General features: G+C 41.8%; 1 protein-coding gene across 1 annotated transcript in view; it reads left to right on the top strand.

Moving 5' to 3' along the window:
- The window catches only part of Dnah3 (dynein axonemal heavy chain 3), a 162,689-nt gene that overhangs the window by 97,357 nt on the left and 37,429 nt on the right, over positions 1-27,903 (top strand). Inside the window, exons 41-50 of the mRNA XM_028764257.1 lie at positions 8,890-8,993; positions 12,079-12,373; positions 14,078-14,257; positions 17,369-17,492; positions 17,588-17,744; positions 17,982-18,125; positions 21,176-21,842; positions 22,942-23,107; positions 23,584-23,800; positions 26,560-26,742. Coding sequence (XP_028620090.1) covers positions 8,890-8,993; positions 12,079-12,373; positions 14,078-14,257; positions 17,369-17,492; positions 17,588-17,744; positions 17,982-18,125; positions 21,176-21,842; positions 22,942-23,107; positions 23,584-23,800; positions 26,560-26,742 — 2,237 coding nt within the window. The remainder of the gene's footprint in view (positions 1-8,889; positions 8,994-12,078; positions 12,374-14,077; positions 14,258-17,368; positions 17,493-17,587; positions 17,745-17,981; positions 18,126-21,175; positions 21,843-22,941; positions 23,108-23,583; positions 23,801-26,559; positions 26,743-27,903) is intronic.

The raw sequence follows: 27,903 nt of genomic DNA, 5'->3' as shown, positions 1-27,903 counted from the left end.
GATGGTGTTCATTTTAACTAGTCTCTGACTCATTTCTCATTGATAGAGGTCATTGAATTATCAAAATCAAAATACTAGATTTGCCCATTTCTTCTTGATACTCTGTTTTTTCTTGTATGTTTTGTCATTCTATTTACATCTGAAATGTGGAAACAGAATGTAATTAGAATTTCTTCTCTTTTTAGTTAGAAGTTAGGCTGAATTTTATATATAGTGGTAGCTTGCTTTTCATGTGTTCTTTATTTAGTGTTCTCTTGTCGATTGTGTTTTGTTTTTGTTTTGACAGACTATGTCTAGACATAGGTCTCTTTTTATTTATTTTGCCTGGAATCTGATTCCTCTGTTTAGTCAGCAAGGGAAAGTTGTATTCTCTGGCTTCTGTATCTATTATACCACATTTCCTTGTTTTTGTTTTATGTCCATTGGAAGCGGGTTTTTATTCTAATACCAGTCATCCTCAACTTCAATTAATCCATCCACCTTGAATAATTTTAATCAACCTTTGCGTATTTAGTTTCCTGCCATTTTTTTAACGTAACAGTTAAAAGCATAGACTCCAGGATAAAACACTCAAGGCTGGAATTCTGGCTCCCACACTTACTAGTTGGCAGACTTGAAGCGAATTCCTCAGCCCCTCTCAGTTTTCACAGTTCTAAAATATGTACAACAATAATAGAGCATATCTGTGGTGTTCCTGGAAGTTATTAAATGAGTAAATACATATAAAAACACCTAAGATAAATTATACTATAATGATGTTATATGTATAAAATATATAGTATAATAGTATTATGGTTTTCTATAGATACAGTATAATCCCATTATAGTTTTCTCTAGATACAGTATAATAGTGTTATAGTTTTCTATAGATACAATATAACAGTCTTATAGCTTTATATAGATACAGTATAATAGCATTATAGTTTTCTATACAGTATAATCCCATTATAGTTTTCTATAGATACAGTATAATAGCATTATAGTTTTCTATAGATACAGTATAATAGTGTTATAGTTTTATATAGATACAGTATAATAGCTTTATAGCTTTATATAGATATAATAGTGTTGTCATTGTTCCAAAGAGACTAGACATCTCACTTTTGATCTCATCTTTCTGTTTCATCTCAGCTTACTTTCTCCTAGTGCTTTTTTGTTCCTCTTTCATTTTTTTCAAACTGATGCCTTCTGCACCTTCCTGAGGATGCCAAACCATTCCCTGAAGCCAGCCAGTCACACACTGACCACGTTTTAGAGCTGTACTCTTCAGGTTGGCCTCCACATTGTTCTTCACACTGCATTGCCATATGTTGTTTTCTGATTTCCTTAGCCCTCCAGGCCAGCCTGTTTACTCTCTGTGCTGCAGACATGGTTCATGAGTTACCTTTGATCCCACTCTTAGTCTACTCTGCAATGACATCTTTCTTTCATCTTTGCAGCAAGAGGGCCAGTGATATGAAATGTTTCCAATCTTTTTTTCCAGGTAACTTCCTTTGCAATCTCTGTGTGCACTCTGGTGATCTCATCTCCTCTGTCTTTGTCCTATCACCTGATGTAGCACACAAGAAACCAGACTTCCCAGTATTCACTGCCAGCTGACTTCTTCATATACATCTTTGGTCGAACCTACTTAATAGCTTTGACTCAGAAAAGGATTTGGTAGTCTGGGAAGATGGCTCAGTGCTTCAAGTGTTCGTCTCACATGCAAGAGGGCTGAACTTGGGTCCCCAGAACATACATAAAGTACCTAATGGATGCAGTAGTTCATCTATAATTTCAGCCTCAAAAGACAGAAACATGGAATCCCCAGAGCAAGCTAGTTAGCAAGACTAGCAATATTGGAAAGTTTGGGTTTGATTGAGAGAACTCATTATTGAGAGAATTATTGAGAGAAGGGTGATCAAGTATGATTTCCAACAGCAACTTTGGGCCACATGCATACATGTATTTGTACACACACACACACACACAAACACACAACCATGAGAGCACATGAGCACACACAAACACATAAAAAAGATAAGCAAGCAAACGCTGCTGGCAAGACTAAAATGACCCTCCTCAGGTCACCAATATGGGCAAATGTTTAGAAAGCCTAACTTTACTTTCATTCCCATGATACATATCTACTTTCTTCCTGATAGTTTTCAAACTTACCATTGCTTTAAGTTATGATTAGTATAAATAATACTCATAATATATCTTTAGAATGAATCCGAAGTACTGCATGCTCTAGATTAAGGAACAGTTGGATGGCAGAGATCCAGTGACAACATATGATCAACTAATGCCATCTGTAAGAAGCAGACTCTTCTATTTGTTTAATCTGTGCATAAAGGCTCTGTAGCTCCTTAGTTTGAAGGCCACCTCTCTGAATCTGAAGTGCCATTTGTTATGACTCTCTCCTTCTCCTTCCTCTCTGTGCTCTATGACCCTCTTGACCTCTCAGCTATGGAAAAATGGCTAAGTGAAGGGGACAGGAGAGGATGACATCACCATCCTTCCAGAATAGTAGCTGACAGGCAGCTGGAGTGCTGCTTAATGTTCAGTGCAGTTTTTGAGCAGCCACTGGGAAGGGCCCAGACTTCCTTTTCTTTCTTCTGCAATCACTTGGTTTGTTATGTTCTGGTCAGTTTTCCATTCCTAAGATTACGACCACCTGAGATGGTCAACTTAAAAGGAGGCTCACAGCTTTGGAAGTCTCTGCCCATAATGAGTTGGCCCATTAGTTTGGGGTCTGAGGTAGCACATTGCAATGACAGCACGTGGCAGAGAAAGCTGTTTACCTTCTGGTAACCCAGAAGCCAGAAGGAAGAGTAAGAAGAGCAGATGTACAATCATCTCGCTTCCTTCTATTGGCTACTGCCTCCTAAAGGTTCCATCCAATTCCACTAGGGCTATAGGCAAAGGTCTTCAATACATGGGACTTTGGAAGATGTTATCCAAACATTTTCTTCATCCAGCTCATTTGCTTTCTACTTAAAAGGGATTCTACAAAGATTCTTTCCATGTTTGTTTATAGTGACACCAATCTTTTACTTTCCTATTCTTTACTAAATAGTAGCAAACTGAGAAACTCCTAAACAGACCTCACTTATCCCAAAAGGGGTATGCCTTTCAAGGATAGGTGTGCTTTTTTATGTAAAGTATTGAGTCATAGTTTACATACTATGATATTCACCCACTTAATTATACAAATCAGTGACTTTTAGTAAGCTTACTCAGCGCGGCCATCATCATAATCCTGTTTTACGCTGTTTCCATCACCCCTGTAAGATCCTTCATCCATGTATTCAATTCATCTCTGTTCTCCCCACTGGAAGGCAGCTGCTAACCTATTCTCCAAGGATTTAGTATTTCCTGTATGTGCAATTATGTAACATACAGTCTCACTTCCTTCTAGTCACCTGAAGACCCTTCAAATGCCTTCCTAGCCTTGTCACAAGCATCCAGGCTTAAATTTATATGAAAAAACTTCAGGAAATCCACTTCCAAATTCATGAGATGCTGCTTTCTTGGTTTTTCATGATCTAGGAACCATGTCTGTGAGATCCTTGTCTGTGAGCCAGGGATTTATCTTTCCAGATGATGCTGCCATTTCCCACTGTTCAGCTCTTCATTGTATGACCTTTGAAGAGGCGCTTACCAGCTGAGACGTTTGCGTTATTCTTCAGTTGGAGAAGAAACCAGAGGCAGGTGAAGTGCTCAGAGGCTGCAGAGCATTTACTCTACTCATTCTGCTCTGCTCTCCTTCCTCCCTGGACCAGAGTTTGACTGACAGCCACAATGCAAAGAAAATAAAAAATGATTTTAACGAGAAGTTTGGAACTCAGTGTTGGCAGGCAGCTTCCTGTGTGCCCAGGGCCCTTCAAACGCTTGACAGATAGAGCTCAGTCACTCTCCGTAGTGATTTTCTAGGCTTAGTGTGAACTCAGATCCACTGCACAGATGTGCAAAATGGTAGTGCTGGCCAAATTACATAGCTGGTAGGTCCATTTTAGTTAAATCTTTGTTCTTTGGCCTAAATGTTCTTGAATGAAACCACAAACTAGCCCACAAGGGAAGGAGAAAAATATGTTACCGACATATGCTTTTAGTATCTCTTATTTTCTTACATATATATAAAAAAAAAGCTCTCAAAGAAAACTGATGAAAAAGTATTTTTTTTGTTCACATCAACCTTTTATAGGTATTTTCATTTTCAAAATGTACTTTTTCTGTGGATCTGTCATTGTCTTTTATCATCCTTTTATATAATGTCCATAGCGGCATATGTCCATCTTAAAACGCCATTTAGTTGTTGCTGTTGTTGTTGTTGTTGTTGTTGCTGTTGTCAGTGTGGAGGAGCAAAGCTAGTGCTTTGGTATGCTAGGCCAGTGGTCTTTCACTGAGCTACTGCCTCAAACCTTTTTATTGTGGTTTTTGATTTTTTTTTTGTTTGCTTTTTTTTTTTCTTACTATATAGCCCAGGCTGGCCAAGAATTCTTTATCTTACTACCTCTACCTATCTCCTGCCCAAGATAGTAGGTGAGCTACCACACCTTGCTCTCATCTGTGGTCATTTCTTTAAGGAATATTTTTCTGTGTTAAGTAATAGCTTTTAAAAATAACAGTATCATGACTGAAAAACGTCCTCTTCATTTTATAAGGCACAGTGTTCACTGGCTTCCTAACGGAGGCCTTCTCAACAAGTTTCTTGCTATCACAGATGGTGTTACACAGCCATACATATGGATTACTTTCTCTGTAAATCATTTCCACATGATAAATTTCCAGAAATGGTATATTTTGGGGGAACAATTTTTTAGCCCAGTGAATATAGTGTCAGATAGCTTTCTAAAAATGCTGTCCATAGCCAGGCACTCAGGAGGCAAAGGCAGGCAGATCTCTGAGTTCAAGGGTAGCCTGGTCTACAAAGTAAGTCCCAGGACAGCCAGATCTACACAGAGAAACTATCTTTTAAAAAATAATTAAAAAAATAAAAATTCTGTACCAGAGTTACTTCTGGGTAAAGCTGAGGGGCGCATAGGATGACAGAAGCACTCTTCCTTAACACATGATGATATCAACAACAAAACATTCTTTAAAAATACTGCAGAAAGAGTTCAAGCTTAATTCTGTAAACAGGAAAGCAGTGAACAAAAAGAGAGGAGAAGAAAAAGAAAGATGGAGAGTCAAAGAGAGGGAGGAGGGAGGGGAGGAAAGAAGATGAGAGTTGAGGAGGGGAGGGGATAGTAGAGGGGAAGAAAGAGGAGAGGAGAGAAGAGAGAAGATGGAAAAGAGAGAAGTGTTAAATCACATTGTAAATTAAATGGATCATAACAGACATGATACCCCCTCAAAGCACTACAAAACACGTATTCTCAGCACCCTGGTAGAGTTAGAGTTCAGTTCTTCCATCCCCATGCTTCCAGAAATAAGACTCAGACTTAAACTATATTTACAAATACCTCGGCCATATAACTAGGCTTGACTTTGACTAGATCATGACTTAGATAACCCAATTCTTTTCACCTACACTCTGCCACATGGCTGGTTATCTGTGCTCAGTACCATATGTCCATCTCATCATCACATCTCCCAGGTGAATCTCCTGCTTCACTCTCTCCCAGAATTCCCTCTGCCTCCCAGATGTTCCACCTCCCATTTCCTGGCCTAAGCCATAGACTATAGGCTTTTTAATCAACAGGTGACATATCTATACAATACACAAGATATTCTCTCCACAGCACCCCATGCAACTTTCTGTATAATAGATCATATCACATGACATGAACCATGGTTAACAAATAGAAAAGACTGGGAAAATGTCTCATATTTTATCTGTACTCAATGGATTAAAATTAGAAATCAAGATCAAGAGAAACTAAAGAGCACAAACAAAATCATGGAGATTGAATAAAATGTGATCAAATAATGACTGAATCCTTGAAGATATCAGTGGTAGCAAATCCCAGAATTGAATGTAAATTAAAGCACAACATAGCAAAACTTATAAGATAAAATGAAAGTAGTCCTAAGAGCAAAGTTTAATATTTACATTTAAAAAAAGAGATGGTTTGCCAAAGGTGGAACTCAGAGTGAAGGGAAGGGAAGGGAGAAGAGGGCAGGGAAGAGCATGGGAGGGGAGGGGAGGAAGCAAGATGGCTGGTGATAGGGAATGGATGAAGCAAGAACTACTAAATGCTGATAATCATTGATTGACGCTACTTAGTGGTACCTGATGGTTTTCATAGTATCACTGTTTTTGTCTACTTGACTTATATTTTTCAACAATACAACAACGAAAATCACAATCATGAATATTGGATTAAGTTACTTTTAAAAGCATAATGATTTTTTAACTCCTTACAGGTTTGATTTTTGTTTTAATTAAGAAATGCCCTTAAGCCAGGCAATGGTGGCACATGCCTTTAATCCCAGCACTTGGGAGGCAGAGGCAGGCGGATTTCTGAGTTCAAGGCCAGCCTGGTCTACAGAGTGAGTTCCAGGACAGCCAGAGCTACACAGAGAAACCCTGTCTCGAAAAACCAACCAACCAACCAAACAAACAAACAAACAAAAAACAGTAATGCCCTTGAGAGTTGAAGAGATAGCTCTGTTTGTATAGTACTCGCCTCATACGTATCATGATGTGAGTTTGAATTTCTCACATTGAAGAGCTGAGTGTGGCTGCAGGCACTTGTAATCCTAGAGATGTCAAGAAGGGAGGCAGAGACAGGAAGACCTCCTGGAGCTCACTGGACTCCTGGAGCTTGCCTAGACTACTTAGTGAAGTTCCAGATCAATGAGAGACCCTGTCTCAAATGCAATGTAGAAGAGATCTAAAAACCCATATGGTTGGTCCTCTGACTCTACACGCTGTGGTCACAAGGACATGTGTGTTCCTGTGAATGTAGGTCCATACACTCGAGCACTCATGTGGAACCAGTATCCTTATAGTGGATAATGAGTATCTCAAGTTCAAGAGATCCTTCTGCTACAACTAAGAAAAATTAAATTTTTTTGTTAGAGACAGCATCTTCAATGTATTCCAGGCTTGCCTCAAAATTGCAATTCTCCTGTCATAGTTTTATGAACACCGGTAATTAAGACTTTCTACACACAGCTAAATTGAATATCAGTGTTTAAAAATTATATATATATATATATATATATATATATATATAATACACACACACACACATATATATCATATGACCTCATTCTTATAAAATGTTTTCTCATCAGTATGTTGTTGTATTTCTAATATATTAGTGTGCCTGGAAAAGGGGCTGGAGAAACTATCATCAAAAGTTTATTTCTACATGTGGGATTATTATATGGTATTCTTCCTGGTAAAATATGAACAGACAGCTACTTGTATGGACAACCAAGGATAGACCAAAGTAAGGGTAATACAAAGTCTGCACTAATGAAGCAATGAGTTTCACTGGAGTTACAGAATTATGAGCAAAGGGTTACTTATAGGAACAGAAATTACTATAAGGGTCACTTCTGGGAGCAAAAAAGGTAGCTGTATCACCAAAGCCCACCCACACCAGCATGGGTGACAGCTCACAAAAGCTGTGAACCTGAACACACTGCACTGTATGCAGGTAGTGTGACAGGCTGGAGTGTCCCTTCCATGTACCTCAGTTGGGCTGAGCCTTTTCCAGACAACTCAGTTGGTCTACTAGTATCTTTCAGCAGACCTTACTGTTTATATATACTTGGGAAGGGAAGAACCTACAGTATTTTGCTGATTTGAGGGATTTCCTGAAGCCTTTGAGTTGTTTATTTCCTGAGCTGATGGAGCTTGTTTGCAGGATGAAATGTTTCACCTCCCCTTTTAACATCTTGTCTCTTAATGACCTTCCCTCCAAGATGAACGTTTTATCTGGGAGGAAAATCCTATATAATAAGAGATTTAGAGTGATTTATTACTTTCTTTTGTTATTTAAAAATTTGTTGCTTTTATTATTAAAAATACTTTGGCTTCAGGGACTGTGAAGATGGCTGTGTCAATAAGATAAACCTGCCACCCAAGCATGAGAACCTGAGTTTGCATCCCCAGATTTTATGTAAAATGCCAGCATAATAATATGTGCCTGTAACCCTGGTGCTGAGGGGCAGAGAGACAGGTAGATCCCTGAAGTTCATTGGCCAACCAGACTATCAGAGTCAATCAAGTTCAGGTTCAGTGAATGACTCTATCTCAAAAAAGTGAAGGTGGAGAACTATTAAGGAAGATACTTGACATCAACTCTGAACCCCCCGTCATATGTGTATACATACATACCTGCTTGCACACAAGCACGTATTCACACTAACAAGTACAAATATTACACATAAATATAAGGGGTAGGGGGTAGAAAGAGAAAGAAAATTTAACTGAGAGTGTAATCCCAGCACTAGGAAGGCTGAGGTAAGAGGCTCACAACTTTAAAGCTAGAGAGCTGGCCAGATGGCTGCCAAGGCTGACAACCTGAGTTTGACCCCTGGGACCTACATGGTGGAAAGAACTGACTTCCATAAACTGTCCTCCATCCTCTACATACATATTGTGACATGCCCTACCCCACCACCAAGTACATAAGCAAATGCATGTACTTTTAAAAACAAGTTGTAAGCTGGGTTTGGCTGCACAGCAAGTCCAAGTTCAATACAGAACAGGTCCCTATCCCAAAGACTAAAACCAAGAATTTACATAACCTTCACTTACCATTTTATATAATTTTTTTTTTGCTCCAATTTGTGGTTGCTGGTGACAGGTAGGTACGTGTCACCACAATTGTGCTGGGACTGGAACTTATGCATTTTAGATGCCTATAACTGGGGCTGTCAAATTCCTCAAATATGAAGCTTACCTTGGTTTGCTAATGACATGTTCTGTTCCTTTGGGTGCAGGAAGCATCTATGATTTTTATTTCCTCAAACAAGGGGGTGGACACTGGAATTCATGGACGGAATATATCACCAAAGAGGAGGAGACTATCCCTGCGAATGCAAAGGTAAAGGAAATGCTGTGGTTTCCGGAATTTTCTAAGTACCCTTCCAAATGGAAAAACTACCAGCTCCCTATGAGCGTTTCCATGAAGCATTTTGCATAGATCAAACCCTCAAAAGCATAGAGCTTAATATCAGAGAGATCTAGATTCCTTACATAGGCTTCAAGCTCCACACCTCAGTTTACCCAACTGTGAGATGGAAAAAAATAATAAAGGATGATTGCCAAGACTAAAGGTAGTATATACACCCATGTACCACATAGTTGGAGTTAGATAGGTGTTTGTTATTATTCTAAACATTGTCATTATCTATAGCATTATAACTACCTCATCTAAGCCTAAGAAACCCACATAATATCCTTAGAGAAAGATTTCCTCCAGCAGAACTCAGAAAGATGAGTTTCAATCAATGGATTTCCTGGGTTATGGCTAATGCACATATATTTCAGTCCTATAGAGAATATGCAAAATGAGCACTCTTGTGCCTTCATTTGGATAATCTAGTGGACATTATTTATCCTTCTGAGGTAATTGTGTAGATCTTCCAAGTAAGCTTTAGAGGGCAGATGGAAATGTGAGGATATTGTTGGACCACAGCCTCACTCACAAGGTTGCTTTAGACAAGGGTGATTGTGCTGCTCTCAGGACAAACATCCTAGGGGCTGGGTTCTGTAGAGAAGTCCCAGCACTGAGATCCTCAGCTTTTATTGTCTTTATACAGATCTGTTATCTGAATTCCAGGGACTTGAAATTGTACTAAACTCATATGGACAAGAGCCCAGTGTAGAAAGTATTTTCAGCTCCGATGGGTATTTTCCTCTTGTCAAATGATCATTTGAGTAGTTGAAAATAACACTGGGTGAAATCCAGCTGGCTTCAAGTTCCTGATCTAAGCTGTAAAATGAGAGTCTTGAACCTGCATTCAAGCATCACTAAGAGGCCAAGTGGCTTCATGGAGAATCCTGACCTGCTTGCAGCCTGCTTTATCATCTGCGTCAATGGGTTACAGGGAATAATTCAGGCATGGCATCCTTGTCTGCATCCTCTTATGATACGTAATCATTCTCTTCTATGCTTTAATGACCATACCCATCTGCTTCTTTTCAGTTAGCCAAATTATTTCCCAAAAGAAGCCAAGCTTTTGTTTGCAAAAGCTTCCAAGCTGCACAGATTTGGTGGTATCCAAGTCAAGGTCAAGTCTGGTTTTTGGAAGCAACATTTACAAACTGCAGTGTGAATGTTGCTCCCTGGTGTCATACAACACAGCAGCTCAAGGTCATTACTCCTTTACAAACTAGAAATGACCTCTACGTAGAATATACACCTTCCTACCTCTTGACTTGCCCAACTAAGGGATCAGTTGTGACAAAATGATTACAGGATCCAGGCTCAGAGAATTCAAACTTAGGTAAGGTATTCTATACAAAGTAATAAGGATTCCAGAAGTTATGATTGAGGTGTCTAAATCCACTTAGGATCTGAGGCCCAGGGAGAATATATTCAATCCTTGACCAAGCCCGCTCAGTCAGTCAACAGGTTCTCCAGCGCAGGAGTGAGGATTAAAAGAAAAGAGACTGTTAGACAAAATTGCAGCGTGACCCCAGCCAGTTCTGAGGCTGAAGGCAGGTTCGTTTAATTCAACTTATCTTTTAAACCCTTTTAATTACATGCAAGTATTTAGGTCAGTTCTAGGTTTGAGGAACCAACATTACAATAGAAACAGTCAAGGAACAAACAAGGCAATATACAGAGTCCCGTGATCACCCCGTGATCACTCTCATGACCGCTGGTTCTAAGGGCTCATCAGGATGACAAAGTATCTGAGCCTACTTCCCTGTCCTAGCCCACAGTCATATTCATGCCTGAGGCTTACCTCTTTGTTTTAGCATAAGACTAGGATTCCTGACTGAATTTACTTCTCTGTTTTAGCCTAAAAATAGACTCCTGCCTGAACTTACTTCCTTGTCATGGCCCAAAGTCAGATTCTTGTCTAAAGCCCAATTCCTTGTCCTTGGCCAATGTCAGATTCCTGCCAAGCACCCCCAATGGCTTCCCACAAATCCTCATATTGTAAAAAATGGAAGATTCAGTGGGTGTGGGTCTTGGGACCTAGAATCTCAATGTTGGGGAAAGTGAATCAGGAAAAAGAGAAGCTTTTTTTGTGTCACTGTGGCAGAATGTCTGAGAGTCAGCCCTGAGGAGGAAGTGCATACTGTGGCTATTGATTTTATACTATGCTCTCTTAGCCCCATCATCACAAGACTAGCATTGAGGTATAACATTGCTACAGAAGGGCTCAGCAGAGCAAAGCCTTTTCACCTCATAACATCTAGGAAGTAGAGAGAGAAAAAGAGGACAGGGAGAGGATATAGATAGGCCTGGAAACTGTGCTCCAAAGACCCCTCTACCCTCCTCAGTATGTCTTATCTCTGATGTCTACCAACTTTTAATAAACCAATGAGCTATGAACCCATCAAGGGATTAACCTATTAATGGGACCAAAACCATCAGGATCCAATTACTTCACAAAATCCCCACTTCCAAACATTTCTGCATAGGAGACAAACCTTCAACGTATAAGTCTTCTTATATGACTACAAAACACCTAAACCTTCTGAGCCAGAATAGGTGACACATGGAAGGTGGCTCTTGCTTGAAACAAGGCAGACTAATTAGGTGAAAGCACGTCTCAGAGAGAGAAGCTTGGCACTGATCTTTATTATTGTTTTTTATGCTGGTTTAGTATTAAGAATGTAGACTTTGGAATCATACAAGCTGGAATCCAAAATCCCTGCCTTTCCACTTCTTATTGAAGAAGACCTATAACTCTTCTTCCCCATCTACCAAACAGGGACAAAGCACTCACCTTTATGTATTTGGTCCTATTTGATCTCTGACAACTGTGTATTAAATGCCATGATTGTCCCTGTTTCAGAATTGAAACTGAGGTCCCTTGAAAAGTTAAACATTTGCTCAAGATCATAAAGAGAGTAAAGAATGGAGCTACAGTTAAACCCAGATCCCTTGAATCCCAAGATTCAGTCCTCCTGGTCCAGGATCAAGATTTCCCTGTATCTTTGTGAAACAGGTATCAGACCTCATCATTCCAACAGTGGAGACTGCCCGGCAGTCCTTCTTCTTAAAAACCTACCTGGACCACGAGATCCCGATACTGTTCGTGGGTCCCACAGGCACTGGCAAATCAGCCATCACCAACAACTTCCTTCTCCACCTTCCCAAAAATGTCTACCAGCCCAACTTCATCAATTTCTCTGCCAGAACTTCAGCCACCCAGACCCAGGATATCATCATGTCCAAGCTGGATCGTCGGAGGAAAGGCCTTTTCGGGCCTCCCATAGGGAAGAAAGCAGTGGTGTTTGTAGGTAAGCATTGGCTTGGGTCTGGTAGACCAAGTTCTTGTATCAAAACAGCAGCAAGCCAAAGATTCCATCTCTCTCTGGCGGGTGATTGAGCATTCCTACCATCACCACATCTCCTGTCTCCTCACTTCTATCTTTCCTCCCTCCTTTGATCTCTCTCTGGCAGGTGATTGAGCATTCCTACCACCACCACATCTCCTGTCTCCTCACTTCCATCTTTCCTCCCTCCTTTGTTACTTCCTCCCTTACTGTCCCTCCTTTCTGCTCTGCTTTTCCTCTTTCTTCTTTGTAGTGAACAGCATTTCTAAGAGACTGTGGTGGTGACAGCTAAACTCTGCCACCTCGTGAAGTACGTGAGTTTTCACTTAGCGATATCAGATAAGTGGGTCATCGCTAAGTGAAGGAACCCAATAGTTGCTAAGAAAATGTTGATGAAATATGAGGATCGACTTTCAACATTCACTTTGTACAAAGCTCTTCCTCTTTTTTCCCGCTTTGGGCCTCAGACCCACATGAGGTTACTCATCATTATGATTATCTTAGGCTGGCTGCTGACCCAGGAGATACTCATAATGCCTCCACTGTCTTGGATCATCTTGTGTCCTGTATTTTAAACGCATGTATTAATAATAAACATTTCATGGTTATATTTATATCCTTACACATGCTCATCATCTCTTGAAAGGCAGGAATCTTATTTATTTATTTATTTATTTATTTTTCCTTTCTTTTATACTCTTCCTTTTTTCCCTCCATCCAGGTCTCCCACAATCCTTATGATATACCCTAAGCCAGTTGAAGCCTTGCACTAAACCAAACTGGGTTCTATATCGATTTGTAATCCTAGGTACAGTTGATTCAGCCTCTCTGATCTAAGAGTCAGTCCCTTACCTCGAATATATTTGCATTAAATCAGTTAATTTGTCTAAAGTTCCTAAAATGTTTACTGACAAAAACTGATCAGTCTATTAATATTTGTTGAAAACAAAAACAAAGAACCCCTCCATTGAATTCAGTATCCTCTGTATGCCCAGTCTGAGCAGTGGGTTGCAGGCAGAAAATATTCCTGTAATTAAGAGAACCTGTAAACCCCTCTTGACATTTTGGGTTTGCTCATGAAAGGACCTAGTTCAAAGCCTTGCTCTCACCAGAGTTCAGCTATTACAAGTTGATTTAATGCCCCTCAGAAGGAATGGTTCTTACTCAGTAGTACAGCATTTGCTTAGCATGTAGGGAGGCTCTGGGTTCAATCCCCATTACCACTGAAAATATATTAGCTGGCAGACACCATGTCTATAGTGTTTGAAATAAGCCTGGGCAGTACAGTGAGATGTCCTCTCAAGACTGAAAGCACAACAACTGAAAGCACAACAACTGAAAGCACAACAACAACAAAAACTTTGGCATCTCATCTGTGGTATTGTAGACAGTGTATTTTGGCTAAGGAAAATTGGGGGAAAGTTAAATGCTCATTTGTTAATGTCATCCCATGTATCTTATAGGCATGATGGGCAGAGACTTCAATAAGATAGCAAACTCTAAATCCAAAAAAAAAACCTTTTCCCATCTGTTTAGGATGTCTACTGACTGGGTCTTGAATAGGAGTGGGGTCACTAGAAACAGGCTTTCTCATGGAGGGAACAGTCATTGGTGACCCCTGTAAAACCAAATGATCCCAGTGTGTGTGGCTGTGGCTTCCTTCTACAGATGACCTCAATATGCCAGCCAAAGAGGTGTATGGAGCCCAGCCCCCCATCGAGCTGCTAAGACAATGGATTGACCATGGCTACTGGTTTGACAAGAAAGACACAAACAGGCTCGACATTGTGGATGTTCTGCTTGTGACTGCCATGGGTCCCCCTGGTGGAGGAAGGAATGACATCACTGGTAGGTCTAGGAAGAAGGTTTATTCCTCTCTTCGTTCCCCTTGCAGAGCTGGCTATCATGAATGAATTGGTTTGGTTCAGGGTCTTCTGACAGAAGAGATTATCGAATATGTGCCTTTGTGAGAGCTGGGAAGGTTTGGGTTAGCTCCAGACTTCATGTTGGACGTTGTATGCAATGGGGTGGGAAGATGACAAGAGTCTGTGAGGAGTCTTGTCTATTCATCAAAAAGGGGGGGGGGTACCATGTGAAGAGAGCAGGTACACGGTTGTATTTGACTCAGATCTGAGCACAGCAAAGTCTAAGGCACCTCAACTCCATAGGGAGCTTTTTGTACTACTATTTCAAACAGGAGTGTGTTTCTAGAACCCACAGCAATGGGCAGTTCAAGTTCAGTCACAAATAGGATCTCTGAAAAGCTCCTAGCATATAACCTAGCACTCACAACTGCTAGGAACATGTGTGGTTGCATGAGATTAAGCACGGCCATGGCTCCAGTGAGAACATCCAGGTTCCATGGATGTTCAGGGAATGGCAAGCTGAGGCAGTAAAGTGGGTTTATGGGGTGTTCTGCTTTGGACTGGGTCTTCCCAGGAAGTTAAGATGATCTGACAAGTCAATGTCTTCATTTTTTTTATCCAGAAGTCTGGAAAAATTAAAAGAATCCAGGGTTGTCACTTGATTTAAAAAAAAAAAAAAAAAAGCCGAGTCACTCCTGTTAAGATTGAGAGAGGATGCTGAATTTCCTTCATGGTTGTCAAGAGCAATCTTGTTTCTATTGCAATCCATCACTCTCAGGGAATGAAAACATTTGAGGCTGATGTTTTTAGAAAGATTTATTTTAATTGTATATGTATGAGTTTTTTGCTTGTATGTATGTCTGTATGTGCACTGCATATATTTCTGGTGCCGTGGAGACCTGAATATAATACCAGATCCCCTGGAACTGAAGTTATGTACAGTTGTAAGTCTTAGAAGGCTAAGTGCTAGAGACCAAACCTGAATCTTCCCCAAGGTAGTAAATACCCTTAACCAGTGAGCCATCTCCCTAGTCTCTATGGCTGATTTTTAGTAAAATTATATTCAGTAGGGAGCCAATAGCCTAGCTTATAATTGACAGTTATTAGCATTCAGATGGAGAAACTGAAACTCAAGGCAACGTTTTATGGTTATTGGGAGCACAGCAATTGAGAAGATGGCAACAAATAGCCTATTTGCCCAACACAGAGAAAGCGTGAATTTATGTTAAGTACTATTGTTTTCAAACAATGCTGAATGGTGTTCTCAAAATCATATACCTAGCAATGGCTACAGATTAGCAATGTAGAAAATATAAGTCTACCTCTATGTGCATACATATACACATATATGTGCACACACCTCTATGTACAAGTACACACATTACATAAATACATACACACACAAAGGGAGAGAAAGAGATAAAAAAATAAGGTGCCCAGCATTAACCTCTGGTTTACACACAAGTAACACACATGCACATACTTCACACATGAACACATGAATACCAAACACACAGAGACACCTATACACACATACACAGGTAGGCCAAAAATGCATATATGCATCCATTCATGAATACATACATGCCAAACAAACATACACACGTATATGAATACATACATAACAAACACGCAGAGGCACACAAAAAATCAGTCTGTTACTGTTTAACAAGAAAAAAAATGCGTGTGTGTATTTTAACTTTTTATTGTTTATTCTTATATGTATAGTAGTTTTGTCTACCTGTACATCTGCGTTTCGTGTGCAGACAGTGCCTGGGGAATCCAGAAAAGGACATTGGATGCCCTGAGACTGGAGTTACAGATAATTGTGAGCCCAATGTGGGCTCCTTTGGAAGAATGTGTGTCCTTTGGAAGAAAAGCCAGTGCTCTTAGCCACTGAATGAATTCTCAAGCCCCTAAATGTACACGCTTACATGTACACTCACATACATATAATTACATGCTTGTAGGCAATACACAGGAATACATACTTTACATGTGTATGTGTTGGATATGTATAAAAAGCTGATGAGGAATTTGGGGAATTGGCACCAGTAATGGCACTGCAAGCTTTGCCTCTTCCCAAATCCATATACAAGTGCAAAGAACCAGAGAATAAAATTCTAAAATCTTATTAAATAATAGTTATAGTGAGTCTAGTTTACAGAGCCCCAGTTCTCAAAAGAGAATTCACAAGACCTGAAAACCATCTGCACATGTGCAAGAGAAAGCAAGAGGAAGCAATAGACCTCAGGCCTGAGAAGGGCGGGTTAGTAAATGGTGGTTACCTTGGGAACAGAGAAGTCAGCGAAGGAGATGTTTTCTACAATAATAATAAATAATAATAATAATAATAATAATTTGGCTACTCCACAGTAATCAAGTATTTCCTTTAGTTTTTAAAAATAATGTTGTGGGGCTGAAGAGATGTATTCAGTTAAGAGCATACACTGTTCTTACAGAGGTACTGGGTTCAATTCCCAGCACCCTTGTTGGGCAACTGCCTGTAAGTGCAGCTCCAAGGGATCCAATACCCTCTTCTGGAGTCCTTAGTTACCAGCATTCATGCATGTCCAAAGCCATACACAGACACACATAGAAACACATAATTAAGAAGTAAGAACACTGGCTTCTCTTTCAGAGATCTAGCTTTGATTCCCAGCCCCCACATGATTGCTCACAACCATTTGTAACTCTAGTTTGTGGGGATCCTGTGTTCTTGGTCTGCAGGCCATCATGTAATGCCCTGGTACACACTCTTGTGCATACACATGAAATAAGTAAAACACATTTCTAAATAAGTAAATAAAAGTGAAATCTTAAAAATAAAAGCAACCTTGTGTGCCAGAGGAGGCAGAGTTAGCATCTTTTCTGCAGATCAGGGATTTGTCTGTGCATGCACTGAGCAAGCCACTTGTGGCTACTAAACACATCTTATGGAAGCCCATTATAGGTAATGGTAAGTGTAAATACCTGCATGTGGCTAGAGACCGACCTGTTGGGTTGCAGAACTGTAGAACTTGAGAGCAGAGGGATATTGACTAGGACCTCTAGAGCCTAGAAAGTGTGTGTGCAAACTCAAGTGTGTTTTCAGGACGATTCACTCGCCATCTGAATATCATTTCCATCAACGCCTTTGAAGATGAAATCTTAACCAAAATTTTCAGTTCTATCGCTGACTGGCATTTTGGGAAAGGGTTTGATGTCATGTTCTTACGGTAAGAAGTTCCTGGGGCTTTCTACTTATTGACCTGGGAGTGGTCCTCATTTCTGCTTGACTATGTGACTAATCTGCCTCCTTTTTCCTCCTGAGGTATGGGAAGATGCTGGTCCAAGCAACCCAGACAATTTACAGAGCTGCAGTAGAGAACTTCTTGCCAACTCCCTCCAAATCACATTATGTCTTTAACCTTCGGGATTTCTCACGGGTGATCCAGGGAGTACTGTTGTGCCCCTACACCCACCTACAGGTCAGCTGCTACTGTTCCTGTCTCGAAAATCTTTTGGCAATATTCCTGGATCTGTACCTGGCATAATAGGCTTTTACTAGCCACAAACTCTATTCTCTGTGATGTGCATGGCATAGTACTTTCTATCCCTTGTCTAATTTATAACTCATATCGACCCCAAGATTTAGAGACTTTTTGGGAACAATCGCCACAAGCACCACCCTTAATGCATTTAAATGACTTAACTTTGGCCTTTAGGATTTGGAAAAATTTATCCGGCTTTGGATCCATGAGGTTTACCGAGTCTTTTATGACCGCCTGATTGACAATGACGACAGACAGACATTCTTCAACCTAGTCAAGGAAACCACCTCCAATTGCTTCAAGCAGACCGTGGAGAAGGTAAGCCTTATTCTAGAATCATCTGGCCTGAGAAATGGGCCCACATTAGATTCTGGCTCTAGATTCTACTCCCAGTAAAGACCACCAATACTCTTTGCCCTGAATCACGGGAAAAGGCACATGCATTAGTCAGTTGATTTGTTGATATTTTACTTGGTCCAACCTTGCTCCACTTCTGTGGCAACACATAAGTTTCAATATATTCAAAATAGTTATTATATGATGTTATTTATTTCAAATTAGTTAAAGGGACTGGAGAGATAGCTCAGTGAGTAAAAGCAGATATTGCTCTTGCAAAGGGCCCAGGTTTGGTTCCTTGAACCACATCAAGGCGATCACAATTACCTCTAACAAAAGCTCCAGGGATCCAGTGCCCCCGACACAGAAACACTTGCACACACGTGCACATACCCACACGTGGTCACACATGAATCAACATCATCTTATAAAAACGAATTTAATTTAAAATACACCCTAAGGCCAATTCATTTGGATTTGGGGAGGAAAACATACATTTCTATAATTTGACCAAGACCCTGGTAAAATTCAGGCAAGAACCAATTTTCTTTTTGTAAAAAAAAAAAAAAAATGTAGTTAACGGCATTTTCTATTGGCATTTCAATTTGCTTTACCAAACAGCTGTTTCTTTCTCTAGGGATAATTATCTTTTTGCTGCATCTGGAGGCCAAGCACAAATTGGCAGGTCCTCACGTCAGGAGGAGGAAGCAGCTCAACATCCTACTCTAGACAGGGTAGAGAGCAGGGACATCGCCCACACTCTGTTTAGTGCAGGACCAACCGTGGGGAAGTAATGCCATCCATCCACTGTCTTCTGTGGGACCTTACAAACTGACCACCGATATTTAGCAACTTAGGGAATAACAAATTGGCCCACTCTTCCTCTTCATCTTGCTCCTCCTCCTTTTGTGGCTGTCATTGGCTTGTTTTCTTGTTTGTTTGCTTTTCTAAAATAGAGTCTTGCCAAGCTGGAACATGTGGCTCTCCTGACTCTGAGTTCTTGGTGTGTACCACTACACCTGGCTCCCCCTTGTTTTCATTTTTTAAAAATTTCTTTTATGTTTTTTTTTAACAAGTTACTTTTACTTCACAAGGATCCCGTGATTTTAAAGGTAATAACAGGGAACACTCCGTGCCATCCACGCATGCCATCCTTGTGCAAGGAATACCAATCTTCTCTGTGCTGTTACAGTTCTACTGTATATGCTACTATATATTAGTCTGCTTTGTTTCATTATTATTATTATCATTATTATTATTAAATTTATTTATTTATTTACTTTACAACTCAATATCAGCCCTTCCTCTCATCTCAGTACCCCTTCACATAAGCCCCCATCCCATTCCCTTTAGAAGATGAAGTCCCCTTCTGGGTGTCAACCTTCTGACATCCCATCCCATCCTCCACCTCCCACCTCTGCCCTCTACCCCCATCCCACACACCAAGAGCTTCAGGACTAGGTACTTCCTCTCCCACTGAGTCCAGACAAGGTTGGACTCATTGTGGTATCCACAGGCAGGCAGGTAGACAACAGGCTCAGTGTCAGCCTCTACTCCAATTGTTTGGGGGACACTCATGCTGATTCCAGCATTGGAGGATATGGTTCGTGAATGGCCACTTCCTGTAGCCAGGCAGGACTTCCAGTAGAAGGATAAGAACAGCAACCTACCCATAAAGCCTTCCACCCAAAATTGTGTCCTGTCTACAAGATGTGCAGGGACAAAGATAGAACAGAGCCTGAGGGAATGGCCAACCAATGACTGCCCCAAATTGAGACCCATCCCATGAGCAAGAAGCAATCCCCAACACTATTAATGATACTCCATTAGGCTTGGAGACAGGAACCTAGCATATCTGTTCTATGAGAGGCTCCACCCAACCGACAGTGGAAAGAGTCGTAGAGACTCACACCCAATCAGTAGACGGAGCTCAGGGAGTCTTACAGAAGAGTTGGGAGAAAGAGTGAGGGACCCAAAGAGGATTGGGACTCCACAGGAAACCAACAGAGTCAACTAGCCTGGACCCTTGTGGGCTCCCAGAGACTGAGTCACTAATCAAAGAGTGAGCACGAGCTGGACCTCGGCCCTGCACATATGTAACTGATGAGCAACTTGGTCTTCCTTTTGTTTTTTGTTTTTTTGTTTTTTGTTTTTTGGGTTTTTTTTTTTTTTTTTGAGACAGAGTTCCACAGTGTGGCCTGACTAGCCTGGAGCTCATTTTGTAGATCAGGCTGGCCTTGACCTCACAGAGATCTGCTTTTACTATTTTTTGTTTGTTTGTTTACTTTTACTATTTTTTGTTTGTTTGTTTATTTATTGTGTGTACATGAGGCTGAACTTGGTGACATACTTCTTTAATTCCAGGAGGATCTCTGTGAGTTCCCAGACAGTCTAATCTACATAGTTACTTCCAGGCTAGCCAGGGCTACCCAACAAAACCCTGCCTAAAAAGAAACAAACAAAAAAACTTTAGTCAGGGATGAGGAGTTGGCTGTGGTTAAAAACACTTGCTGCTCTTGCAAAATTGGGTTCCATGTCAGGCAGCTCACACCTTACAGCTCCAAGGAACCTGACATCCTCTTCTGACCTCTGAGAGTACCCACACATGTATGGCACATACATGCAAATTAAAAAAATATGTTTATATGTATATATACTCATGTATAGGTAAATACATGTGAATCTGGTGCCCTTGGAGGCGAGAGGAGGGCATTGGCTCCCCTACACCTGAAGTTACAGGCCATTGTGAGCTGTCTGATATAGGTGCTGGGACCCGAACTTGGGTCTTCTATAGAGCTGCACATGTTCTTAACTACTCAGCCAGCTCTCTAGTCCCACTCACACCTGCTTCCCTGTTCTATCATCAAACCATCACATCCACACATTATATTTAAAATTTTACTATTGATGAGCCATGGCTAGGAAGATGTGCTTAGGAAAAACAGTCAGGTCTCCCTTTTCCTCTGTCCCTATACCCACAGCCAGCCTGGGCCTCAGGCACAGGGCCCAGTGGACACTTATTCTTCCCACAGGTACTCATCCACCTGTCACCCACTGGGAAGATAACTGATGATAACATCCGTAGCCTCTTCTTTGGGGATTTTTTGAAGCCAGAAAGTGACCCAAAAATCTATGACGAGATCATTGACCTGAAAGCACTCACGACGGTGATGGAATACTATCTGGACGAGTTCAACAGCGTCAGCAAGGCCCCCATGTCTTTGGTCATGTTCAAGTTTGCCATCGAGCACATTTCCAGGATCTGCAGAGTCCTGAAGCAGAAGAAAGGTCACTTGCTCCTGGTGGGCATCGGGGGCAGTGGGCGGCAGAGTGCCACCAAACTGTCCACGTTCATGAACTCCTATGAGCTATACCAGATTGAAATCACAAAGAATTATTCCAACAGTGATTGGAGAGAGGACCTGAAAAAGATAATGTTGCAGTCAGGAGTGGCCACCAAGAGCACTGTGTTCCTCTTCTCGGATAACCAGATCAAGGACGAGTCATTTGTGGAAGACATCAACATGCTTCTGAACACAGGTGATGTGCCCAATATCTTCCCAGCTGATGAGAAGGCTGACCTCGTGGAAAAGATGCAGACAGCGGCCAGGACAGAAGGAGAGAAGATCGAAGTCACTCCCTTGTCTATGTACAACTTTTTTATTGAGAGAGTGAGAAAGAATCTTCACATTGTTCTTGGTGAGAAGCAATTAAATTCTGTCTGTTCTTGGGCCTCTGGTGTCATTAGGGTCTTCTCAATATCTCAAAGCCAGTTTCCTCTACTGATCACAAAACTGATCTGAGCAAGGCACCAACCAATAGTCACAATCTGGACTTCCTCTGGCAATTGTCCTCAATCTTTGCCCAAACAGACTGTGTTGAGCCTGTTTTAATCTCTTCAGTTCTCTGACTTCTTTGAGAAAGATCACTGTTTAGCATATTATCTGGCAGAGAACACCAGTGTTCTCAGTGAAAGAAATGGATACACAAGGCCAGGGGATGTGCTTAGCATCCTCTTGTACCTACCTCGTGTACACCACACTGCCTTCGTGTTCAGCCACTGTTGTCTCAGTTCTCACCTCCATACTGTTCTTCTCCATCTCTGTTCTTGTTAGTTCTAGACTTTTCAGATCCATTAATCCAGAGTGTGTTTTTTTTTCTTTATTGCAGACAAGATTGATAATGTTGTGTGTGTGTGTGTGTGTACATGTACACACAAATTAAAATAATCACTTTCCGTTAGGATGGGAAGCAAAGGACAAAGCTTTCTTCCCTGTATCTTATAAGGCCATGTACCAAACTACCCCTGCATCCTAGACCCTCATGTCAAGCCGGACTCCTCCAGCCGCACTGACCTCCACACTTCCACTTGTACATCACGCTTTCTCCAAACACTAAACAAAAATGAATGGAATTTGAGGTTGAGAATCAAGAGTCTGTGGCTGGACAGAGATGGAGTCAGAAACAAGCCCTGGGCAACTTCTGTGGGTATCTAAATATGGCTGCCTTGTAGTAAAGCATCTATAGAACAAATGGAGCAAAGGCTCTATCCCCACTAAGGGACCCAGAGGCACAATAATGCATAAAGGGAATTAGTAAGACAGACTGTCATAATGTGTTGAGATTTCATCAAAAATGCCCCATGATTCCTCTGTTTCCAAGGCTCTCGTCATGGTTATTTACAACTACACCCCTACTTACCAACCAGAGGCATTGCTGGCCCCTTGTAGAACTTTACCGTCTCTTTGCTTCTCCAAGCTTTTGTGGAAGGGAACTAACAAAACCTATTTTTCATTAGCCATGAGTCCAATCGGAGATGCCTTCAGAACCCGCCTAAGAATGTTCCCTTCACTTATCAACTGCTGCACAATTGACTGGTTCCAGTCCTGGCCAACCGATGCCTTAGAGTTGGTGGCCAACAAATTCCTGGAGGACGTGGAGCTTGATGACAACATTCGGACAGAGTAAGCTTTAGCTTCATTTCAACACCCTGGATATTCCAAGCTGAAATCCCAGCCACCTCTGGGGCTCAGAGGGTAAAGGCCCCTGACAATCTGAGTTCAATCCCCAGAACTTACATAGTAGAAGGAGCAAATCAACTCCTGCAAGTTGTCCTCTGACTTCCATATGCATGCTATGATAAGCACAGGCATGCATATGCACGCATAGACACATGGAAAATAAATAAAATGCAATTTAAAAGTACTATGCACTCCAGAAGCTTCTCCAAACTGTCAAAAATTGAAGTCTTGCACAAGCCCTGGCGATTCATAAAAGAGTCAGAGGTCATCCCTCTCTCTTTGGCTCTGTTCACTCATTAGGTTCTAGCAGGCCAGTCACTGTATGTACCTCTGGAACCCTGGTGTCCCTTACTAAAGCACTGCTAGATCTCCTCTATAGGAAGCTGGGTCCCAACTAACTGCTCTGGTTTCCCTGACAGGGTTGTCTCCATGTGCAAGTACTTTCAGGAGAGCGTGAAGAAGCTATCCATTGATTACTACAACACACTTCTCAGACACAACTATGTGACCCCCACCTCCTACCTTGAATTGATCCTAACCTTTAAAACGCTCCTGAATAGCAAGAGACAAGAGGTGGACACAATGAGAAACCGCTACTTGGCAGGCTTGCAGAAACTGGAATTTGCATCTTCACAAGTAAGCACTTCCATAGAACAGGGACAAAGGGCCAAGATATGCTGGGTGTGTTTAGATACAGAACATAAAAGGGCATCAGATAAAGACCGGCTCTGACCTCAATTAATTCATTTCCATCTCGGCTTCAGGTGATCCTGTATTTAAGATTGCACTCTCTTGTTCATTGGTGGGGGTTTTAGTTTGGGGATTAACTGGGTCTCTCAAAATATTGCAGAAGCTGAGCATGGTGGCACATACCTTTAATCCCAGCACTCAGGAAGCAGAATAAGTCCTGGCCAGCTTGGTCTACAGAGTGAGTTCCAGACTAGCCAGGGCTAGCTACTTTGTATCAAAAAACAAAACAAATAAACCCAGTAAAGTAGCATTTATCCTGACTGGGGAGTACTGGCACTCCTTTACAGTTAGGACCTCAACTGCAGCATCTTTTGTGAGGCCGTGGGCAAGAGAAGAGCAGGGCTTGGTAAGGTTAGGCCTGAACTCAAATTACAATGGTCTGACCTGTCAGTGTGACCCTACGGCTCCACTGTTCTGGTCTTAGGTTTGCTAGGTCTAATGTTGAAAGCTTGTCCCTCTAGACAAGTAAGAGAAAACTACATTGTTGGAGAGGCAGAAAAGGAATCTAAAATAGTCCAGATCTGCAAGAGAGTGGTACCAGAGGTTACCATTCTTCGAGCCTTGTATGTTGCATGCCTGGTGCTATGTGCCAGAAAACACTGCTACCATCTCCCTTTACAAAGAAACTACAACACAGAGGGACCAGATGACATGCCCATGGTCATTCAGCCTGGTGATTAGTCACACCTGAGTTACAACTCAAAGAAGCTTGACCCCATGGTTGATTCCTGACCAGGCTAGCCCACCATGATCTGGTTTCCAACATAGGCTCCTGGGGTAAAGTACATGGAGAGACATTCTAACAGTTCATTGGGGAAAAAAATTCCTAATGAGTTTGGTTTTCTAAAAAATTACAATCCCCTAAAATGTGCTGAGTTCTCCATCACTGAAGATACTCAGACAGACCCAAATGATGCGTGGTAGAACTGTTTCCAAGGGCTATGTAAGAAGCCTGGAAACAATAAACCTGTGCTTCTAGGGGTTCTCGGGGCCAGGAAGGCAACCTCAAGGTGATAGTAGATCGACTGTCTTGTGGGAGTTCTCCTCCCAATGAGACAGGAATGTTATGAGTTAATTTTTTTTAAAAAAAGATTTATTCATTTATTTCATCTATGTGAATGTTCTATCTGCATGTACACCTGCATACCAGAAGAGGGCATCAGAACTCATTATAGGTGGTTGTAACCCACCATGTGGTTGCTGGGAATTAAACTCTGGACCTCTGGAAAAGCAGCTGGTGCTCTTAACTGCTGATTGTTGCCTGCACGCAACCCCCCACCCCATCCCCGCACCTGACTGTATTGGCGCTCACATGCCACTGGATGCATGTGGAGCCCAGATGACAAATTACTGGAATCAGGCTTACTTCTTACACTTAAACTTTTTTTTTCCATTGTCACATGTGTCTGAGAGCAGAGAGTGTGTGTGCTGCAGCCTGTATATGGAAACCAGAGGACAGCTTGCAGGAATCACTTCGTTCCTTGCACCACGTTAATTCTGGGTTAGAACTCAGGCTGTCAGGCTTGATGGCAAGTGATTTTACCCAATATTAGGCATCTCTCCTGCTTTTACACGGATTCTAACTCAGGTTGTCAAGCTGTATAGCAAGCACCTTTACCTGCTGAGCCATCTTGCTAGCTCAGACAGTAACCTTGATGGGTTTTATATGGCAGAATGGACAGATCTCTCGTTTCTTCCTCTTACTAAGGCTATTTACCCCATCTTGAAGTTCCCACTCTCATGGCCTCATCTAACCCTAATGACTTCCAAAGGTCTCATTGCCAAATATCACTATCTCTGAATTAAGCTTCAACATAGACACTGGGAGACAAACATTCTGTCTGCAGCACTAGAAAAAGTGGCTTTGTGAGTGCCTTCTTGCTTAGCCTGGTGGAACCCACCTGTAACCTCAAGATTCGTAGAGACTGAGCCTAAGAGCTGACTGTACTGTGAGTTGAAGGCTAGCCTAGGATCCTCTCTCTGCCTCTCTGTCTGTCTGTCTCTCTGTCTCTTCCCCCCAGCCCCCACCCAAAGTGTAAGGACAAAAGTTCAAATTCTCAGAGCTCAAATAAATGTCAGATAGGCATAACAGCCTACCTATAATTCCAGCAGGTAGGGGGCAGAGTCAGAGGATCTCTGCACCATGCTGGCTAGCCAGATTAGTCAGATAGGCAGCTCCACTTTTATGTGACCCTCCCCCAACATGTCTGCCAAGAAAGACACCTAACATCAACCTCTAGCCTCCAAATGCAACCACATCTGCGTACACACACACACACACACACACACACACGGTGACTTTTAATGGTTTTATGACTTGGTCTCTCTCCCTGTACCAGACAGTAGCACAGAAACCTAATGAGGGAAGAAGCAATCTCTTCAACATTCCTGCTTGCCATTGTGTGCCCGTGCTTTGCACCACTCTTGAAACCACAACACTCAGTGTGGATGCAGTAACTAAGTGTTGAAAGATTGGGGACATCATACCAGCTAACAAATCTATGCCCAGTGATGTGTCAAAACCAGCCATCCTTCCTATCTGCATTTGCCTTGTATTACAGAACTAAGTCTGCTTTACTCAACTTCTCACTTTCGGCATTGGCACTGCTGATCCTATGTCTCTCCTGTCTCCTCTTCCTTGCTAGGTGGCTGTCATGCAAGTAGAGCTGACTGCCCTTCAACCTCAGCTCATCCAAACCTCTGAGGATACGGCAATGATGATGGTGAAAATTGAAATGGAGACAAAAGAAGCTGATGCCAAGAAACTTCTGGTGCAGGCAGATGAGAAGGAAGCTAATGCTGCTGCTGCCATCTCTCAGGCGATCAAGGTATGGCCAGCAGAGAGGTGCAGAGGGAACTAACATTGTTAAATGTATGTGACTGTGCCCACCTTGAGACAAAGGAGACTCAGAAAGGGCGACTGAGTTTTCAAAGTCACCTGTTAGGAGTTAGTAAAGAAGGTTCTCGGGCCATCTGTTCTCTATCCCATTCTGTCTCAAAACTGGGACTCAGCATAATCTCATCTGTTAACTTTCCCCTTGTTCACTGTGGCCTGGCTGCAATAACCTTCTGGTCATTACTTCCCCAGGGCCTTTGCACTGGCTGTTCTCGTTGCCTATCGAAATCCCCATGCTGTCTACTTTACCTCTGTCACAGTTTTGTTCAGTTGTGCCTAACATATGTGCATTATGGTATGGAACAAATGTCTTTTGGATGGCAGGCTATTGAACCTAGAGGGCCACATTTGTAGTCCCTCTGGTAATGTCCTGTGAAGGGATCACCACGCATTCAGATAACAGAAGACAGCCTCATTAGCATTGACACAACAATTACATAGGTCTCAGAGCACTCTTAGTAAGTGATTCCATTTGAGGATCATAGGCACCTAATGAATGACCAGTGTCAGTATCTAAGAGTTGCCAGCATTGGGGTCAGGATGAAATGACCTGACAGAGCTGTGTAGGTCACTGACAGGACTATATGCCAAGGCTCAGGACACTTAGGCTAAGGCATTTGTCCACATGCCTGAAGGAATTAGGGAATTCCTTAGGGAATCCCTTCAGCCATTTTCAAGCATGAGTTTGAGCTAGAGGCAGCCTGTGTCTGGCATCTCTCCTAAATAGATCATGAGTCATTTTCTTGAAAAGTACAGGGCTTCCAATTGGCGTCTCTCCAGTGAATCCTGAGACCTGACCTCTGGTAGATGTTTTTCAGAGGGTCTGATCCCTCCCTGTTCTCAGAATTCACAATGAACACCACGTCCTGGATTGTGAAAGTTGGTTCACTTGCGGTCTTAGTGGCTCAGAAAGAAGACATAATAGAAACCATAAAATATAGCCACTTCCAGGTACCAGGAACCTGATGCTAGTGGGCGATTTGTCATTCTCTGGTAAAATGATTATACTAGACACTCCTCACATTTGACAAATATTTATTAAATACCTACTATGTGCTGGCTCCTGTGCTGGCTCATAGGAATGAATGAGATA

The sequence above is a fragment of the Grammomys surdaster genome, unplaced genomic scaffold (assembly GCF_004785775.1).
Source record: "Grammomys surdaster isolate TR1022 unplaced genomic scaffold, NIH_TR_1.0 142, whole genome shotgun sequence".
NCBI lineage: Eukaryota > Metazoa > Chordata > Mammalia > Rodentia > Muridae > Grammomys > Grammomys surdaster.
This window is presented reverse-complemented; position numbering and strand designations above follow the sequence as displayed.